The sequence below is a fragment of the Microtus oregoni genome, unplaced genomic scaffold (genome assembly GCF_018167655.1).
Source record: "Microtus oregoni isolate MIOR12 unplaced genomic scaffold, Mior012 000050F_010, whole genome shotgun sequence".
In the NCBI taxonomy this organism is placed as follows: domain Eukaryota; kingdom Metazoa; phylum Chordata; class Mammalia; order Rodentia; family Cricetidae; genus Microtus; species Microtus oregoni.
This window is the reverse complement of record NW_024543234.1, coordinates 149,136-169,306: the sequence shown is the minus strand read 5'-3', so window position 1 is coordinate 169,306 and position 20,171 is coordinate 149,136. Positions and strand designations below refer to the sequence as shown.

Sequence of the window (20,171 nt, the reverse complement as noted above, 5' to 3'; positions counted from 1 at the left end):
CTGTGTAGCATCGGTCTTACCGGGAAAGATTCTAGCCTACGTGCATCCTGGCGGGGCATAAGCTAGCAGGCGGCCGGGGTGCTGGGGACGCAGCCCCACCACTCCTATTTCAACACCCACGGTTTTCCTTTGACCTCCACTCATGTGAGTGTGCTCACACACACGTACACATGAACACACACACACATACACACATCAAATAAATCTTACAAACAAAAGTGATGGAACATTTGCTTTCCCTTGGGAAAACTATGTAGGGAAAATTGGATCTTGAGGGATAGATACATAGGCAAATGGATAAGGGAGCAGTGATCGGAATGCATGCAGGGAACTTGAGGGCAAGAGGACAGAAAAAAATAGGGTTAATGAAAAGTGAATGACAACAAATGGTCCCGTGTGGTTGAATCTGAGTGTGCATGATGTGGGAATGTAAGGGAGATACACCAAACTAGACGACTCAATTGAGACCATGTCATATGAGGTTTTACACCCTACACCAAGGAGTAAGACTTGAGTAGTAGAAAGTAAGCAAAAATGGTTGAGCTGGACATACCAACACATGCCAGAAAAGCGAGCAGTAGGATACATTCTGATGAAATTTTAAGGTGCTATCTTTCAAGTTACTGGACTTGAAGGACTCTTGGTGAAGTGAACGTTAAGGATGCTGGAAAATAGGGAAACCAGTTAGGCTATGGAAACACGACAAGGAATTATGAAAGCAGCGTGAGTTTGAAAACGTGTTCTGATAATGGGAGACAGCAAGAAAGGAAGAGGGACATGGCTGATCTGATAGTTGAGCACTAAAGTATTGGAGAGGGACACCGCTGCTACTAAAGCACGTGACCTGAAGAGTTGTGGTGCCATTACTGTGATTTGGAACCCTCTGGGCAAGGAGTCATTTTCAGAAAGACGCAAGGCACTGGGGGAAAAAGAGATATAATAATGCCTAGAGTATATTTAAAAAAAACATTTATGAGGCTGGGGAGAAGACTTAGTTGGTAAAGTTCTTGATTTGCAATCCTTCTGGAGAAGCAGAGACAGGAGGATCCTTGCTTGCTGGCCAGCCCACCTAACTCAATTGGCAAGTTCTAGGTTCAGTGGTAGGACTTGTCTCAAAGAATAAGGGGAAAGAGGGAAAGAAGCAGAGAAAGACAATTTTACCTTGAGCCCGGCCTCCCCTACATATATACACAAGCACATATAACCAACCTAAACACACACACACACACACACACACACACACACACACTACAAAAAGAGAAATGTCTTTGATATTATTGGAAGTGTAATTCAGTCTATTTCACCATTAGACTATATAAAGTATGTGTGAATATGAATTGTGGGGATAGAAACACAACCTTGTTCCTGTTGTATACAGAATTTACATTCTTGACTGTGTTTTTAAATATAATATTCTTAAATACAGTGGCTAGTCTGAGTAGCCACTTCTGGTACTGACTCTGTAGCTTCTAAGAGAAAAATCTATTTCCACTGCTCAGAAACTTATTAGGCCTCATCTATGCTGTAAAAAGAAATCTTTCAAAGGGCAATATATTCCAGACTTGACTTTTCAAATTATCTGTGCTGTTAAATATTATACATGTTACAAGATCACATTATGTAACTGATAAAAACTTTACAGCCAGATGTTTTCCTAAGAGTTGGCAAAAGGAAAAAGACAAAGAAGTCTGTGTTTCATTTCACAGTTAGAATTTAAGCAAAGGTAAATACCAAAACAAACAAAAAAACCTAAGCAAGTTTTCTGCTAAGTTACCAATTCTTAAACCCATATGGGAAATCTGGGTCCTATGTTTGTTTTAGATGAAGATACAGAAAATGCTCTCTACATTTTCTACTCCCTTCACTTCCGGTATCTTTTGAGATTTTCCTCCATGCAAATAGACCGTGAGTCATTCTCTTGGACTGAGTGGTGACACATTAGTCAGCGGGAGTCGTAAGAGTTTAACTCTCCTGTGTAAACGGTTCTCTTGGAGCTTCGGCTCTCTGGAGTGCTGGACTGGAGAGGCGGTTTAGTGGTTAAGAGCACCTGTAGCTTTTCCAGAGGACCCAGACTTCGTTCCCAGACACATAGTGCTTTGTAACTCCCTGGAACTCCAGTTCCAGTGGATCTGACAGCCTCCTCTGCACTGCAGGCACATTGTGTACATAAAGGTAGTCACGGAAGCGCTCATATGCATAAAATAAAGCCGTGAAGGGATCTGTAGTGATACCTTTTGCAGACATTAGGAAAGGATCCTACCCAGTGTGCTGTGACGTATTTCTATGTGGCCTAATCCTGTGCAGTCTTTTGCTAGGAGGAGCTTTAAATTTCAAGGATTGTTTGGATTTAAAAAAAAATGATATATATATATATATATATATATATATATATAGCCAGTGAAGTTTTTTTTTTTACTCATAATCATTGAAAGGGACAATATTATTTTAGTATCTGTGTTTCAATTCTAGTCTAAAGGTCTTTTAAAGTCTTATTTGTAGGAGGTTGTTTATCCCAGGCTGGGGTTTGATTATTAACCCTGAGTAGTACCTTAACCTAGCTAGTATCAATAGGAGGTTTCTCTGGTTGGCAATACATTAGCACCCAAAGAACCCTTCTTCTGCTTCAGATCGTGCATCCTGGGTCATAAAAGCTAGGAGGATTATAAACCTTGATAAACCTTGGAATGGCTTGAACGATAAGTCATTCTTAGAACATTCAGAAAGACGAGGTTTATCTTGCTTTTCTAGAAATGTGTTTGGGAGAAGAAAGGAGGTTGTTACAGATGTGATATCTTTGGTAACAGTTGTGTCTAAGTTCAGGTTTGTCCTTAGCTGGTGCTGAATAGAAACAAATACTTCTATCCTTTATCTGTGTTGTTGTCCTTGCAAACCTGAACAGGTCCATGTGTGAAAACTTAGAGCTCTTGGAACAAAATATCTGTCTGTCTGTCTGCCTGCCTGCCTCCTGTCTGCTTTCTTTCTGTTTTCCTTTCTTGTAATAAATGTTAGTTGGGTGAAGGCGTATCCTTTTCTACTGTTATTCTTTTCTTCTTTACTTTGCTTCATAGTGCATTCATTGGGACCGAATATTATTTCCTTACATCATTTTATACGTGTATATAATGAACTTTGTAATGGCCTACCCATTGCCCTCGCTTGCAGCATATCCTCCTTTCACAGCTTTGCTTCTCCTTCCCAAGTAGCTTGTGTAAAGTTGATATTCTCTTTGAAGATCTATGGAAATAGCACATCATTAATATGTATATCGGCTGTAAAACATTTTATGTACATTATTTGTCTCAGATCCCTATCTTGTTATATACGTCTTTGTATATATTAGTATCAGGTACATATGATAATCTGCCTCTTTATAAGTTAAAAAGAGTGCATCTAAGTATTTTAATATTCCTTAGGAGGTAAGTTCTATCATCTACCAGCCAGTGGACTATTTGTTATTAAGAAAGCCTTTATGAAATTTGCATGTTGGAGTGCTTTCTCAGGTCTGTATTTCTAGCTACTCAGGAGGACCTGAGTTCCAGGCTTGCCTGGGAAACAGAGTGAATCCTTATCTCAAAAAAAAAAAAAAAAAAAAAAAAACCGCAAACTAGGCCCCAGAGGTAATGATGTTGAATTTTTGGTAATTTTGTGTGTGATGTTTTCCTTTAAACTATGAGCTCCATAGATCCATAACTAAATCTTGCACATGGTTATAACCCTTATGACTTTTGAATATGTAGTAGGCACTTAATAATGTTAATTGAATTATAGTACCTCTTTTTGTATCATTATGTCTCATTTTAAATGTTTTAAATCATCCGTTAAAATTGGATTTTTATATTAAGGATCTCAAACTAAAACTGAATTCATTTCCTTTTACAGGTGCAGGAGACATTGTTGCGATCATGATTGGCAATCTAAAAGGAACAAAAATTCTGCAGTCTATTCAAAGAGGCATACAAGTAACCATGGTCATCGAAGTAGGAAAAAAACATGGCCCATGGGTGAATCATTATTCGATTTTCTTTGTTTCCGTGTCCTTTTTTATTATTACGGCAGCAACTGTGGGCTACTTTATCTTTTATTCTGCTCGAAGATTACGGAATGCAAGAGCTCAAAGCAGGAAGCAGGTTTGTAAAGATCCCTTTTCCCAATTTTAAAATGCCATTACTGTTTCAATTATATTTTTGGTTTCATGTATATTAATATAATTACTAGACAAGGTCTATGCATATGTTTTATGAAATCTAGTCGTTCTAAAAGTATATCAACTCCCATCATCTCAAGCCCTATATTCTGTCATTTGCCAAAGAAGCTAATCCTGATTAAGTCTTTTAACACCTAAAGGAGCACAGCCAACATTTATTTGTAAGTGACTGTAAATACATATGTTGCTTTAAATGAACTGTTTTTTGAATTATAAAAACATTTCATACTCAAAGAAAAAAGAGAAATTATGAAGTTCAGATGAAGAATTCTTCACAAAATCAATATAACTGTTGTAACTGCCTGAAGGTTAATATGTGCGTGTGTGCATGTGCGTGTGTGCATGAGTGTGTGCGTGCCTGCATGTGTATGTGTGTTTGTGTGTGTGTGCGTGTGTGCCTGTGTGTGGGTGTGTGTGTGTGTGTGTGAGGGGGGGTGAGAGGGAGAATGTGGGAGTGGAGCTAAAAGAAAAAAATGCTGAGTTCCACAACAATGTAGGTTTTATTACAATTATTTATTGTGCATGTGGGCGAGGGAAGCTCATGGCATTCGTATGCATATGGAGGACAGAGGACAATTTCCCAAAGTCTGTACTCTCCTTCCAACATGTGAGTTCCAGAAATTTAACTCATGTTGGGATTAGATGCAAGTGCCTTTACTTCCTAAGCCATTTTACCAGCCCAAGGAAGGTTTTAAAAATTTAATGGTTCATGATACAGTGCTAAAACTCCAAACGGACTGCATGTTCATAATTTTTAGTATGTTTTGACATCAATGCTTTAGTGTGGAAATGATAGAACTAAACACCCAACATCTTTTTTTTAATTTATTTATTTATTAAAGATTTCTGTCTCTTCCCAGCCACTGCCTCCCATTTCCCTCCCCCTCCCCTAATTAAGTCCCCCCCCCCTCAGCCCGAAAAGCAATCAGGGTTCCCTGTCCTGTGGGAAGTCCAAGGAACCCCCACCTCCATCCAGGTCTAGTAAGGTGAGCATCCAAACTGCCTAGGCTCCCCCAAAGCCAGTGCGTGCAGTAGGATCAGAAACCCAGTGCCATTGTTCTTGAGTTCTCAGTAGTCCTCATTGTCCGTTATGTTCAGAGAGTCCGGTTTTATCCCAGGCTTTTCCAGACCCAGGCCAGCTGGTCTTGGTGAGTTCCAAAAGTATCTATGATTATTTATCCCTGATCCTGTCATCTTTAAACCGTCTTCACCCCTTTCATAGCCTCACTTCTGTAGTTAATCAGCTTAGATTCTGTGGCCATCCATGCACATCTGTCTTCAGTTCTCTTGGGCTTTCCGTATCTTTGTTATAGAGTTATCCTTTTGGCATCCATCAGGTTTGGTTTTAGGGTCTCCTGTTGTATACTTAAATCCATGGGTGCTCAAATCTCTTATGTAAAATGCTACAGTATTTGCATATGACTTATGCATATACATATACTTGAAATCATGTCTACATTACTTATAATAACTGATACAATGTTTATGCTATGCAAATAAGTCTTATGCTATGTTTTACAGGGAATGACTCTCAGAAAAACAGCCTTCACATATCCAGGAGAGATGCAGTCTTTTTATTCTGAATATTTTCAGTCCAGGGTTTGCTAAATCCATACACTTGAAGCCTGTGCAGAGTAGACCTTTCTTGCATTCCTTGTTTGTAAGTTTTGCAACTTAGGTCCCCAACACATCCTTCAACCTCACTGTCTGATTATATCTGATTCTGCCAAGAAAATGGAAGCAATCCAAAGAGTAGTTCTACATTGCTCCCTGTCTGTGTTTAGATCCTGCTGCTCTTCCCTGCCTTCTGTTTCTACAGGTGTTTTCTGCAGCAGCCAACATTCCCTGGCATACAGGCTCCTTCTTTCTTTTCTGCAGCAGCCAACATTCCCTGGCATACAGGCTCCTTCTTTCTTTTGTGTGCTCAAGGCTATCACTCCAGCTATTGTCCTTTCTACCTACTTTTAGCCATGTCTCCCTTTCCGCTGGTTCTTTCTAATCAATACGAGCACAAGGCAGTATTGCACCCATTTTCAATGGAATTTCTATTGTCCCTAGGCCAGAAACTATTGAGCTATTCTTTCCCCCCCACATTTCCCACAAAGCCTTCAAGAACAAATGATAATGGTTTTATGATCAGTATACACCCAGATAATAATTATTTAGCTACTTCCATTCCTCCTTCTTCCCTGGTCCGTGCCACCATCATTATTTGCCCTTCCCTTCAAGGTTTCTCAGTGTAACTGCAGAGTGTCATACCGCTTCTCTCTAATGTCCAGTTGGTATTTAATGCTCTCAGGTGATCTTGTGGTAGAAGCACAAAAAAGGGTTTTTATATAATCTGAGAAGTTCCTCAAAGGCAATGAAGTTCTGGCCACTTCAGGTACTAATTCTCCAAAAAGCAAAGAAGACCTCAGTGTATTTAGGACTGGAAGCAACAGATTTCTTGATTCACAATAGATGACAAGTTTAAATTTTATTGTAAAACCTATATAAAAATTAGGTGCCATTATATGGTAATACATTGTGATTATTGGAATATTTAGGATGAATTGACGTCTGTCCTCTTCAGTGAAGGAGCTTATCACAATGGTGGCAGGTCCAGCATGTTACTAGCTATGATCAGAAGGATGTTTAGCATTCCTATCCCAGGTCACTCAGCAAATTCACACTGTGTTAATATTTGACATTTGATTATCATGCAGTTTTTTTATCTCTGAGATTGAGAAAAATGCTATCACGTATGATTAACTATTCAAAGGTTATAGTCTCAACCGTAAGAGTGGTTTGTGTGTGTCCAAGGTAGAATCTGTGTTTCTGTATTTTAATTTCTACAATAAATCTATAAACCCCTTTACCAAGTAATAAGGTTTATTCCTGGCTTTTAAACAACAGAAATAAATTATTCACAATTACGATTCTGGAGGCAGGAACGAAGGGTTTGTAAAGAACTTTTGCCTGGTGTTGCACAAGCTTCATTGCACATTTAAGCCTAATCCCATCTTTCATTTAAGCCATTTTCAGAGATTATAATATATTTTATGAAAGTTAACCTCTCTAGAATAATTTCTCAAGAACAGCATTAAAGCTTCTCATCTGTTACAGAAGGCTTTTGGAAAATCTGCTTTTACTGTTTATTGAATTTTATCCCCTTTCTCCTTTGAGGATAAAAGGATTAACTATATGAGCAATAGTCACTTTTGCTTATAAAGATTCGAGTGCTGCAATGTTACCTATATATTTGGTTTTCATACGTTCAGATTTGTTTACAAAATGCTTCATGTGCATGTTTACAACTTTAGCTCAACATTTGTCACGTTTTTTGCTTTGTCCTGGTAGAAATGTTGGTGAAGCTATATTATGGGACTTCCCCTCTATTAGAATATTAGTGAAGGCTGAGCATGGTGGCCAATGCCTTTAATTCCAGCAGAAACAAGTGGATCTCTGTGAGTTCGAAGCCAGCCCTGCTATATAGTGAGTTCTCCAGAGTGAGACCCTGTCACTAAAAACCAAAACAAAAGAATATTAGGGAAGATTATGTATCTAGAGATATCTTCCTTCTGAAGATTATGAATCATATTACTAAATATTGCACAAATTAATGATGGTATAAGTTTGGATAATTACTCAGGTGAGCCCTCTGGTGTAATTTATTTATATGGTCAAGAAGATGTTTAAGACCACACATTATCCCGGTTCTGTGGGTGGGAAACTTCTAAACACCATGAAAAACACCAGTGAGTTAGGAATGAAAATAACATACTAAGCATAGCAAATTGGATTTGTTTCTACTTGAAACAATATTAATAAATAATAAAGAAAACTATGAGAAATGTCATAGTTACACTAAATACTAAACTACTCATGGCAATGACCACTGTAACACTATAGAATACAGTACCCAACATTTGGAGGGAGGTATAGGGTATGTATGCTGACATTCCTTAAGGCAGTTGATACTCAGTGTCAGCTTACATTGGATTAAATACTGTTAAATGAAACAAATGAGGGTACTTGGTAAATTAGGAACTAGAATAGGTATAGCAAGAAAAGCTGGATTTATGCTTATGTTTTTAAAAGATAATTTTCAAAATTATAATTAATTACATCATTTTCCCTCACCAAATCCTCCCATGTAGTTCCCCTTTCTCCAAATCCATGGCCTCTTTAATTGTTGTTTCCTATGTGTACACACACACACACACACACACACACACATATATATATATACCTAAACACATAAGTACAACCTGCCAGTCCATATAATGTTATTATTATGTATATTTCCAGGCCTGAACATTTGATATTGGATAACCAGTTCCCTGGGACGACTTTCCCAACTCTCAGCATCCCTTAGTTCTTCGTGTAGGTTGAGGCCTCACAGGCGTTCCCATTTTCACATTAGTATGCTACTGGTGTCAGCCTTGTACATTTTCCCTTAATGAACAGTGATTTTAAGAAGACTAAGATGTAGTAATTAAAATAGATAGGAAGGAATCATTTCAAGAGCAAGAGAAAAATGGAATCCCTGTAGAATGTAATGAGCCTTGATAAAATATTCACACAAATCAGAGCAGTTGATAAGTTCAGGGAACACGATAGAAGAGGAGCAGAAAGAGCATAAGAGCCACAAGATAGGAAGGACTGTGAAAAGCCATCTGCTAGGTCTCATACAATCATGGCAGGAATGACCTCACGGCAATTACAGCTTCTTGTCCTGAGCATGCACAAGACCGGCCCTTCCCAACCCTGATGAACTGTGGTTGGCTATTGATACATGTGGAGGAGTGGAAAGTCATTGTCTTCAGTTGCATACCCAGTGATAAGCCCACCGGGCATGCTCCAGTGGATAATTCCAAACCAACAGCCATACAGATATCCATGGTTAAACTCACTGGTTCACAAAACAAGACAAAAAGACATGAATGTGGGAAAGAGGGTTGACAGATTTGAGAGGAGATAAGGGAGGGTGTCGGGAAAGGGTAATCAGAATATACTATACACATACATGAAATTGCCAAAGAACAAATTTAATTAATAAGCAATAGCTAAGAAGTGATTATTTTGAGAAGAAAAGCATGTCACAACAAAACCTATTAAATTTTACAGGTCATATGTAGTAATAAAAATAACACTAGGTATGAGGATAGAGATAATTTTAATGATAGCCATGTACTCTGTAATGGAGGGAGTACACCATGCTGTACAATAGTTAATGGGAACCTGTAACTATGTAGTAATGTGAATTAAGATAGATGATGTGCTTTGTCCGAACTAACATGGAGCCTACTTTCTCCATAGTACTAGAAATTCTGTGCCGCCTCCTGGTTTATTTGTTAGCTAAACCAAACTGTATCGTGACAATATGAGTTCTGAGAATGTTGCTTAGTGGTAGAGCACTTCTTTAACATGTGCTTATGGGTTCAATCTAACACGCACACACAAGCACACATTTAAAGTCTGGGGATATGTCTCCATTGATAAACTGCATGTTTCACAAACGTTAAGACCTGAATTAGACCCCCAGTACTCATAAAAAGAGCCAAGTATGTCAGGGCTTGACTGTAATCCCAGTGCTGGGGGGAGGGGGAAGAAACAGGAGGAGCCAAGCTTTACTGGCCAGACAATCTAGCCAAATTTGTGAGCTCTAGGTCAGTGAGTGACTTTGTCTCAAAAAAATAAGATGAGCAACACTAGACATGCTAACATGGAAGGGGAAAATTTCATAGATTTCTACCCCTAGACAAAGAGTTAGGAAATACTGAGAGCAGGAGAAATAGCCTTCCCCAGAGATGAGCGCCCTAATTGTTTAGCCAATACCAAGTGCCATCCCTGAAATCATATGCATATAAGTCACACTAACTGAACCGAGCAGTTGTATTTATATATTTAGGCATATATATGTAACAATAACAAAAGAAAATGGCCATGAAATTAAGGGGGAATGGGCTGGGATACAAGGAAGACATTGGATGGAGGAAAAAAGAATCGGAAAATGATAAAATTATTTAAAAAGAACAAACAAAAATAAGAAGAAAGATACCTGTTGTTAACCTCTGGTCTCCACACATACACACATAATAAAATACTCATACTGTAATATGGTGTCATACAGGTATTGTTGGTAAGAGTCAACGTTTTGTGTGTAAGCAGATTATACAGTAATCAAATATAGTGGGAGAGTCAACTAAAACTTCCTCAAGACGTAATACCAGTGAATAGTGACTTATCTGGAAAAGAATTAAAGTTACATAATTTCTTACTGTGTTAAGTCACTCTGAACAAGGGTATTACAAAGTTCAGGTAGCCATAGATCAAGGAGTAAATGGATAATGAAACTGGTTAAGCAATAAAGTATATTTGTGATGGACTTATTGATGGTTGAATTGTCTCCTTGGGTTTCTTTCTGTCTCTTGTTGGCTTCTGCATCTACTAGATGTATTTGTTGTCCTTACAGACTCTGTGTGTATGTGTTGTATATATTGAAAATATACAAATGCTACACTATGCTAATATAAATATTATACTATATATAATAATTGAATCTATAAATATCAACTGAATACTACTTAATGTAATTATATGCTTATATCATAACTTAATATGGATATACCAACATATATAAAATCTTAGAATTCATTATAGTAAATCCCAAATGAAGTATTTACACATAAATACTTTTCTAATAGGCACTACACAATGTTTTTTTGTAAAAAGATTTTGATCAAAGGCAATGTGAATAGATTGTAAGTAAGAGGTAACAGAGCAGAACTAGTAGCTTACTCCTTGAATGTTCCCAAGTTAACCATGATTGGACATTAGCCAACTCTAGGAATATGGCCCTCAAAGTGTCCTTTATATTAGTGATTGATGCATTGTTAGATACGGCTGGAGCAATGAACCATGTTGTACCAGTTTTTCAAGCTTGCTTTGCACAACAGTCTAGCTAGATGATATGCACCTGGTTTCATTGTCTGGGTCCCGCCTTTCAGACAACATGAGCAGATTGCAAGCGGAACCATCCTAGTGACCAGCCCTTTCCACTCCTACAATTGGAGTCTGGGACTTTGAGTCTCAAATTAGTTCCCTAGGTAGAAATATGCAACAGATCTCCCTATAGCTTGCTGTTAGAAATAGCAACACAGTGTGCTCTCAGATGAAGAAGGGCTGAACTTATTAGTATCTTAACATTTGTGCTTGGACGTGGTATGCTGCTGGCTCATGCCTGTAATCTCAGAACTTGAAGGTTGAGGCAAGAGGGTCACTGAGTATCTGAAGCCAGCCTGGCTACATAGTGGGTTTCAGACAAGCCTGGGCTACAGTGTGAGACCCTGTCTCAAAAATGTCTTTGAATATAAACTATTGTAAACATTATCTGAAATATTTCCAATTATGAAATATTTCCAATTATGGAAAATTTTCTCCATTAGTTAAATTAACTGAAAAATCCACTATCTGATTACATTTTGTACCATTATTTTTCTATCAAATCTATCATCTATCTGCCTATACATATCTTTATACATACACATTTGTGTATATTTGTGGTTGATGTGTTTACATGTATTGGTCTGTTCTTGCCTAAATTTGAGAATTATTCTCGGCCTGTTACAAAACTGTGAGAATTTTGGCTCTTATATGGAGTAAGTCAAACAAATACTTGTCTAACTGAGGCTTATCTTCACAATCTTCTGACTTTCTCTCAGATCAAAAGAAAACTCAAATAACGGGTCTCAGAATTTTAATATATTCATATACTCTAATTAGAGTAAATTCATATACTCTAATCACTAGTTTCACTGATTTTCTTTTTGAGACTGGGTTTCACTGTTGTTGATGTGTTTCTGTTTGATTGGTTTGGTTTTGCCACTGTTACAAAGGACTTGATAAAACTTAAAGTAGGAAAATTTTATTACGGTTTCTGGAGCTGAGATTTCATTGCATAATCACTTAGTCCTGCCACTTTGGGCCATGTAAAGCATCATAGCAGACCATATAGCAAAGTTATTCATCCTGTTATTGTTGTGGAGATAAAAGCTGATAGGAAAGGGTGGGTTTCCAGCATCCCCTTCAAGGGTCTACCGTCAGTACTCAGACCCACCTTCCTCCAGGTTCTGCCACTGTGTAGTAGTGCTACAGCCTGGCATCAACACCCGTGGAAGATGAGCCTTGGAGAACATTTTAGTCACAAACCCTACTAGTTCCTCAAGGTGGTGATGAACTTTTGACACAGACAATTCTTTCATCTCAGGTTTCCACAGTGGTTGGGACTACAGCCAGACATAACCATACACAGATCATGTCACTAATTCTCTCCCCAACTTTATTGTTGCATGATTGGCAAATAAAATGATATCCAAAATGTTCCCTGTGCTGATTTGTTATGGTGTACATTGTGAAATGATCACCATAGCCAATTTATTAAACCTGTCCTTACCACAACAGTGCATGTAAGCGCTGTGTGTGTGCAGCATAGAGTTCGGTATAGTGAGGTCACTTAAGAGCTGCTCTCCTAGCAAATTCAAGTAAATGAATTTGAATAGCACAATTCCAGAATTTTCTTCTCTTTGTGAAAAGTTAACCTCATAGAAGGAGAGATCGGGACAGCAGTTACCCTTTGGGAGAAGGGGAAATGTTTGCAAGGGGTCAGAGTTAATTCAAAAGTACAGATTTACAAGTATAACATGGTTTCTAAACATGCTGATTATGTTTCTTGGAAAAGGCTACACAATCTTAGTTGTGTCATGTTCATTTGCCAAGTTTCCTTTTCTTCATATTTCTTCCTTGCTGTCCAGTCCTTTACTGTCAACAGTGGCCATCTTTATCCCTGTCTCCAGGCTATTTACAGACATGGGATCCTGTTTGTTTGCTTCTCCCTTCCTATAAGGAATACATTTTTCAAAAGTTGCTCCTCCCTCCTTTCTTTCTTTCTTTTTTTTTATTTTTTATTTATTTATTTTTTTGTTTTTGTTTTTTGAGACAGGGTTTGTCTCTGTAACAACTCTGGCTGTCCTGGAACTTGCTTAGTAGACCAGGCTGTCCTCAAACTCACAGAGATCCTCCTGCCTCTGCCTCCCAAGTTCTGGGATTAAAGGTGTGCTCCAGCACTGCACAGCCTGCTTCTTTATTTCTTTATTGCTTTTATTGAGCTATGCATTTTTATTTGTTCCCCTCCCTTCCCTCGCTCTCTCCTTCTTCCCTCTCCCGGGACTCCCCACGCTCCCAATTTAATCAGGAGATCTTGTATTTTTCTCCTTCCTATGTAGATCTATGTATGTCTTTCTTAAGGTCTGCTTCTTTGTTTTTTAATTGAAGAAAAATCTTTCATAATGTGGGGATTCCTTTTTTCAAGTATTATGCATAAGTTTTCATTGAGCAAGGCAAATTCTCACATGCCTAAATTGCCACTTAGCACAGACATTGCATTTGCTCACAGGAATGTATCCTAGGAAAAGAATCCTCTCACTATATATATATTTTTTTAAAAAAATTAAGCATCGTTTTTATAAACTCTAAGCCAAGATCGTAATTTTTTTACTTTAATTCTTGGAAAACGTTCTTATTTTTAGCTTTTAATGAAGTGTTTGTTTTTTTTAAAGGCAGTGACTTATGTGCACAAAAATCTAGTTTGTTTGTGCTAACCACTTTCTTGTTTTTGTGTACTCTAGCCCCATTCAGTAATTAGTTTAACTATAGAAGTGATGTTGTTCACATAGATTTCAGTTACACTGCATGTTAAATGCCCTGTGACCAAAACCCAGGCTGACAGATCACAAGGCTGACATATGTTTTACCTAATTTGGCATGAATATACAAATGAACTAGATAGAATATCTTGTGTTCCTTGCAATTTTAAATTGAAAAATTTTAAGAAATAATAATTGTTCTGAGTTTATTTTCAGCTCCTTCCTTCATGTCAACTTGGAAAGTCTCAGAACCAAAACAGCAACAATAAACCCAAAACTGTATAGCTGATATCTTCAGTTTCTGACACTGTCAAAACTTTGATTGGTTTGAAAAATGTCATCAAGCTTCTGTTAAGAAAATTGGCCCACGCACAAAAAGCAGTGTTTTTTTTTCTTTAATTCTCAACTCTATTGTCAAATATTCTTAAAGCAGATATGACTGAGGATTGAAGAGGAGCGGAGGCTGTTAGTATAATATGCCTATTTAAACCGCTTCTCAAATCACAGTGTAGAGCAATTTAGAAACAATTTCAAGACTGAATAATAGCTGACTTGGAGGGCTCCCTCCCCTGTTTCTTTCCTTTATCTATTTCATAAGGAATGCGAAGCCTTTTAAAGGCTTCATCTCTAGCACACAAAGGAGGCAGTGTCCTGCGGTGGAGGGATCGCCGGCTTTAAAGTCAGGTACAAGCTGGGGTGGAAGTGAATCAGCCCTGCAACTAGCCACCTGCCTGGACTTTAGTCAATACTCACGACCCACTTGACGTGTCTATAAAGCGTGGATATTAAAATACCTATTTCACAAGTTGGTTAATGATTATACGTGATGACACAGGTAAAACTCTTTGGGCTGAACCTGATCCATACCAGGAGCCCGCTAAATGTTCTTTTAATTTTTTTCTTTTCCCAGATATTCCGAAAAAAAGGCTTTGAATAGGTAAAGCTGAGAAATGTCCTGTTTGAGAAAGTGGTGAAAGTGTTTATGTTTTTAAATTAAATATACTCTTAAGTGAGCAACCACTATGGGAATTTTTAAAAACTTACTATTAAAGCCCAGCCCTCCAGCTACTAGCTGCCTAGTACGAGAAAGATAAAGGGATAATAAATTCAATTACGGTGCATCGAGCTCTTTTAAAACTATTTTTATTACTTTCTTGAAAATCTCATACAATGTATTTTTAAGACATTCACCCTACAAACCCTCTCTGCCATTGCTCCCAGATCCACCCCACTCTCCCACTCCCTGTGAACTTTGTGTTATTTTTTTTTAACCCAGTTTGTGCTGCCTGTATATCATGGGCATGGAGCTGCCCACTAGAGCAGTGGGTTCTCAACCTGTGGGCACAAGGATCACAAATCAGATATCCTGCATGTCCGATATTTACATTACAATTCCTAACAGTAGCAAAAAATTGCAGCTATAAAGTAGCAGTGAACTAATTGTGTGATTGAGGGGTCACGGAAGCATGAGAAACTGTTTTAAGAGCTGCAGCATTAGGAAGGTTGAGAACCACTGCACTAGAGTATGGGTCAGCTACCAGGAGCCACACCCTGAAAGGAAATTGACCTTCCCTCTCCCAGCACCCTTCAACTCTTACTAGCTCCTTAACTAGGCCTGGGAATTCGCAAAGCCCCTCCCTCCGTGCAGGAATGTTGGCTGGTTTGATCTTGTGCAGGCAACCACAGCCGCTATGAGTTCATGAGTTCAGTGGTCTTCTCATGCCCAGAAGACATTTCGTGTGAGCCATCCCTGACCTCTAGCTTTTACGATCTTCCTGCTGTATCCTTTGAGAGAGGTCCCTGAGTTTTGACGGGTGTGATACCAATGTTCCATCTGTGGTTGAGCAGTCCCCTGATACTTACTTATTCTTTGCATTTTGACCAGTTGTGAGTTTTCGCATTTCCCATCATCCACTACACGCAGGAACTTCTCTGGTGAGGGCTGAGAACTACATAAAATACTCATTTTTATGGAATAAATGATAAATTACAATTTGAACCAGCATGCTGTCTTTAGATGTTGTAGATCTTCAGAGATCTTCTACAATCAAGTTTCTTGTTAATAACTTGGCATTTGCAGTTTGGTTGTGCGTGTGTGTGTAGTTCACCCCATCCCCTATTTTTAGCTTGGTATTAATACCAGCTCTTTTGTTTCTTGGGAATAGATTCATACATGGCATATAACTTTGCCTTTGGGCCTAAAACTCAAATTAACTTGTGTTACGATGGTAGCTGCAGTAAAGATTACTTGTTTGGCATTCATTACGAGTAAATGTATATAAACACCACCATTGGACTGATAATAGATTGAATTGAACATTTAGGGATGAGGAATCTGAAAATACAGACTTGAGAGCTTGTTTGGAGGTTCTATCAGGACAGCACAGCTACTCAAATACCCTTGATGAAGGAATGTTCCTGCTCTATAGGGGAAGGTTGTCCTCTTCGACCAGGCATGAAAGTTTGGGTGACCTACACGTGGAGGGGTAAGGTTGAAAGGGGACACCGACCTAGCCAGCCAGCTTAGCTGAGTCAACCGTGGAGATGAGTAGTGTGACAGATACTGTAACCAGATCACCCTCCCATTCCAGAGTATGGACACTTAATCAAATAAACATGCCAGGGAAATACCACTTCCTAATGAGTACCTTTCTCCACTGCCTACAGAGCTTGTCGCTTAAACCTCAATCAGAAATGCTTTAAGGACAAATAACAAAAGAATCAACAAAGATATATTTCTGGGTTTATTACAGTCCTGTCTCTCATTGGCTCTGTTTCCCTTTGCATTTTTTTTCTCAGTGTCTGAGTAGCTCCTGATCTACATGATAAGGAAGTGCCCAGGCCTAGAAATCTGAGCCACAGCCAGGCCTGTGGGTCCTAGCTGTTCAGTGAAAGGAAAACAGTTTCCCAGACCATAGGCTCAAAAAACTGAACAACTATCAGAAGACTGCTGAATTCTGGACGGTTTTATTGGGCTAGACTCCAGGAATATAAAGATCAAGTTGTCTTATTCGTCTAGCCTTTCCTAGGACTTTCAGCTACACCCTCATGAGTTATTTCCACTGATCTGTAGTTACTGGCTAAAGTAGCCATCTGAGAGGGATGTTTGCTGTTCCTGTGGCAGAAGAAAAATGGTTTGGCTAGTAATCTGTTAGCTTTAAGTCAAATACCTTTCAAAAATGGTATGGAGGATATATCATGCGGCATTGAGGACAATATTTACATACCCATACTATGGATTATTTCCTTCCAAAATTTATTTGTCAGAAACATTTATGGATATGTTACCTGTACCCAGTGTTATTTATTTATAAGTAATAGTTTATAGTTTCATTTAGTCGATAGCTTATTGAGTATCTATATATGTCAGGCACTGTGGTAGATGTTTTATTTGTATTATATCTAACTTTCATGTAACGTGTCAGCTGAAGACCCTGCTAGGGACCAGACCCTGCATGGGGGGGGAGGGGGTTGTATCTTCATTCTCATAATGAACTCTGGTTGAACAGCTATTGTTTGCTGAATTTCTGGTAAGTTTATTCATTTTTACAATTCAAAATAAGATTGTATATTGTGTCTTGCTGCAATGCTATTGAGTCCACACAGCACCTGCTCTGATGTGAAACCTACCTCAACTTCATTTTAAACACTTGATATAGTCACCGGAGACATTCTTATCTAGAATACAGACTTTTTTTTTCTCAAAGAAAAAGGAGGATTTATTTGTGACATTAATTTTCCTGGGGCCAGTTCAAACTGCATAGAAGAAAGACAGCCTCTCAACAATTCCATTCTTTATCATCCGTTCTGAACTTATAGCATCATCCCACTTTATATGCCTTAGTCCTTGTTCCTGAGCTTTAGTCTGACATTGAATATCCAGACTCATCTAGATATGTGCTCAATGAGACAACTCGGAATCTGTCCTCCTTCCTAGACAATGGTGGTTATTCGCAGCACGTTTTCCTAATACGGAATATTATAAGGTTGTTATTATCCACATTTCATAGAAAAGTAGGTAAGTTCAATAATTCAGTGACTTCTTAGTATTATTCTTTATTCAGTGACAAATTCAGATTTTGAATCTAGGTCCATTTGAATTCAAATCCTGTGCACTTTTGTTTGAACAGGGCCCATTTCAGAAAAGAAATTGAAGAAGGTATGCTTTAAGGTCCTCTGAGCCTTAAAAATAGAAAAATTGCTTCAAAAATTCATAGTATCTGAACTCATTTGGGAGAGAGGCATACTGTTTTTTACAATTATGGTCGCAGGCATGCTATTTTTTTAAAAGTAGAGAAACACAGTATGTAGGTTTGAGTAATTTGGGGGATTTAAGGTGTACTCATCATGAGGAGACTAATGATTGGTACTATAAATCTGGCCAAGAACCCAGGGGGTAGACACATTACATATTACTAGTATTACCCAGGGGGTAGACATATTACATATTAATGGTATTTTGCTAAATGGACATAGCATCAAACTGCCTTCCAGATTCATATGTGTAAATCCATAGATTAGTGCAATTTTCAGTTTTTATCAGGGAAGTGTCTCTGTGCAGTGCATAGGAGTTAACTCTGCAACTCACAATTGATCGATGTAGAGAGAACAAGTGTTGGTGGGGTACTCAACCATAAACGGGACATCCTGCATCACACTGCCTGACCCCAAGGCTCAGAGAATATCTTAGAAGAGGGAGCAGAAAAATGATAAGAGCCAGATGTTGCTGGAAAGGACAAGGGCAAAATAGTATCTTCTGGACATTATAGGACCACTAGACTCATGAGCTTATAGCAACTGTGATTAATTCACCGAGACTTGTACAAGATCAAACCAGTCAGCATTAGGACAGGAAGGAGGAGGGGCTGGAAGCATCCACGCCTAGTTGAACTATTAACAGTGGATGGGTACTTGGAATGGAAAGTCAGTTTTAGCATGGAGCCCTGGTGGACAGACCGTACTCTAGTACAGCAGTTCACAACCTATGGGTTGCTACCCCGTTTGGAGCACATATCAGGTATCCTGCATATAAGATTACAGTTCATAACGGTAGCAAAATTACACATATGAAGTAGCAACAAAAATAATTTGATGGTCGGGGTTCAACACAGCATGAAGAACTGCATTAAAGGTGGGAGCATTAGGAAGGGTGAGGGCCACTGCTCTAGTTGGTGGCTGCACACAGCTGGAATATAGGCAGCATACAACTTAGTGGGCTAGAAGGAAAAGGTTCAGTAATTTGGAAGATCCTGCTTGATATCAGATAAATAAGATATGTAATATGGTTAATTAATTTGTGTGTGTGTGTGTGCGCGCGCGTGCGTGTGTTTGTGTGTGTGTGTGCGCGCCAAGAAGCTATTTGTAATTGATACCTGCTGGGAAAGAGAAAAACCAGTTTTCTCCACTGGCGTGTCACTGAGTATGTCAACAACACTCAAGGGCAGGCCCCATATCCAGGAGTAGCAAGCTAAACCAAAACAGATTCTGTTTTTTGTTTTGTTTTGTGCAGTTTTGTTTTGTTTTGGTATTTTTGCCTTAAGGCACTTTTGGACTAACTTTGGTGTTAGTTTTGTTTTGTTTTGTTTTGTGGAGGGAGGGAGGAAAGGGAAGAGAGAGAACATGAAGTTGGATGGATACAGAGGTGGGGAGGAGGATCTGAGAGAAGTTAAAAGAAAGAATATGATCAAAATATATCATATAAATTTTTTTAATTAAAAATTGAGTGTGGGCATGCATACATTTGCTCATATGTATGGAGAGTCAAAGACAGGTATCTTCCTCAATTGCCCTTAATCTTCCTTGCTGAGCCAGAGTTTTTCATTGAACCTGGAGCTCACTGAATCAACCTGACTGACTGGCTAGCAAAGCTTGGTGATCTTCCTGTCCTTGCCTCCCCAGTGCTGGAATCAGAGTTACACACTATTGAAAGATATTCGGTGGTGTGACCCTGGTAGGCCCCGGTGGGTGGGAGACCTCCTCAGGTGGGAGACAGACAGATATGCCATGCGGACAGAGCTTGGGTCTAGAATTTATTTAATGGGTATTGGGAATGATATAGGAGTGAGGGGTTATGGAGGGGAGGGGAGAACGGGAGAAAGAGAGAAGGGGGGGGACAGAGAAAGAAGAAAGAGAGGGGAGAGAGAAGAAAGAAGGGGGTAAGGGGAAAGGGGAGAGAGGCAGTAGTTACCTCTTCAGAAGAGGCAAGTAGAGGGAGGCAGGAGATCAGCTTGCCTCTGGGGTGGGGGTGGGGCTTAAAGGGACAGGGTACCCAGGTGACAAGG

The 20,171-nt window shown here is 38.9% G+C and overlaps 1 protein-coding gene across 2 annotated transcripts in view; it reads left to right on the top strand.

Annotated features, from left to right (window-relative positions):
• The window catches only part of LOC121436948 (E3 ubiquitin-protein ligase RNF128), a 106,469-nt gene that overhangs the window by 68,900 nt on the left and 17,398 nt on the right, over positions 1–20,171 (top strand). For both annotated transcript variants that reach the window (XM_041636861.1, XM_041636860.1), the window contains exon 2: positions 3,880–4,127. In XM_041636861.1, coding sequence (XP_041492795.1) covers positions 3,880–4,127 — 248 coding nt within the window. The remainder of the gene's footprint in view (positions 1–3,879; positions 4,128–20,171) is intronic.